This window comes from Mobula hypostoma, chromosome X2, assembly GCF_963921235.1.
Source record: "Mobula hypostoma chromosome X2, sMobHyp1.1, whole genome shotgun sequence".
Taxonomy (NCBI): Eukaryota; Metazoa; Chordata; class Chondrichthyes; order Myliobatiformes; family Myliobatidae; genus Mobula; species Mobula hypostoma.
In genome coordinates this window covers 4,003,950-4,005,336 of record NC_086129.1, presented here as the reverse complement: position 1 = coordinate 4,005,336, position 1,387 = coordinate 4,003,950, and the positions used below count along the sequence as shown (strand labels likewise).

At 55.2% G+C, this 1,387-nt stretch overlaps 1 protein-coding gene across 1 annotated transcript in view; it reads right to left on the bottom strand.

The window, feature by feature from the left end:
• Nucleotides 1-261: 261 nt before the first annotated feature.
• The window catches only part of cryabb (crystallin, alpha B, b), a 27,508-nt gene continuing 26,382 nt past the window's right edge, over nt 262-1,387 (bottom strand). Inside the window, exon 3 of the mRNA XM_063038162.1 lies at nt 262-631. Coding sequence (XP_062894232.1) covers nt 437-631 — 195 coding nt within the window. The 3' untranslated portion in view covers nt 262-436. The remainder of the gene's footprint in view (nt 632-1,387) is intronic.

Genomic DNA, 1,387 nt, shown 5'->3' with positions numbered 1-1,387 from the left:
AGCAGGCGAGCTCTCCAGTTGTCACCTCATTAGGTGCACCTGTCCCTGGCTCGTTAATGCAAACATCCCATCAGCCAATCAGGGGGCGGCAACCCAACGCATCGGAGCACGCGGGCACGGCCAGGAGGCTCAGTTGTTGTCGTGGCCACTTCATTAAGTGCAGGAGAGACCTCATCGTGGCCACTGCATGTGGTTAATTTGAACGGCGTACGGCTTACCTCCGTGGTTAAGGAAAACACGTCGAGCGTCACGTTTGTTCAGATTGGTGATTTTATTTTATGAGATCATTCAAGGCAGAGCAGAGAGATGGTTTATTGCAATCTAACAGATACGAAGGGGGTGTGTGATTACACAGCGTGGTAAAAGCGCCGGGGAGAGCTTCCGTGGTTCGAAGCCACTTTCACGCCCAACTCAATGGAAGAAGGACCCCTGGGATCTACTTCTCCGACGCGGCGGGCTTGTCCTCTCGGTAGACGGGCACCGATCGCTCTGGGACGTCGGCCAGCTTCCTGGGCCCGGTGATGGTCAGCACCCCGTCCACAGACAGGGAGGAGGTGATCATAGCTGGGTCCACTCCGGCCGGGATCCTGTACTTGCGGTGAAACTCCCGCGAAATGTAGCCGTGTTCGTCCTGCGGAGCAGAAGGTGCATACGGGTTGAATGTTTCCCGTTCTCCGTACAAGGAGGAGACTTCCCAACGCCCCCCACCCCCCAAAAAAAAAATTTCAACCAATTTTTACAGGAGCACCACCCAGACACATATAGTGAATTGCGTTGCTTATGTTAAAAACGTCTAAAATATTACTCGTCCACCTTGTCAAACCTTCCTGCGCACGATCCTGCTTGGCGGACGCATCTTCGAGCACCGCCGTGCCATCTGCCACCGGTGGGACTTCCTGGCGGCCAAACATTTTAATTCCTATTCCCATTCCCGTTCCGACGCGTCAATCCCGTCCTCGTCTTGGGTGCAGGAGCAAACACCAGGGTACACTCAAACTTGGCGGCGTGAATATCCATTCTCCTCCCAGTAAACATCTCCCCACCTCACCCTCCTTCCTCTGTTCTCCATTCTGACCTTTTACCTCCTCACTGCCCATCACCTCCCCCTGGTGTCCCTCCTCCTTCCCTTTCTCCCACGGTCCACTCTCCTCTCCGATCAGATTCCTTCCTCTCCAGCCCTTTACCTTTCCCACCCATCACCTCCCCCTGGTGTCCCTCCTCCTTCCCTTTCTCCCACGGTCCACTCTCCTCTCCGATCAGATTCCTTCCTCTCCAGCCCTTTACCTTTCCCACCCATCACCTCCCCCTGGTGTCCCTCCTCCTTCCCTTTCTCCCACGGTCCACTCTCCTCTCCTATCAGATTCCTTCCTCTCCAGCCCTTTACCTT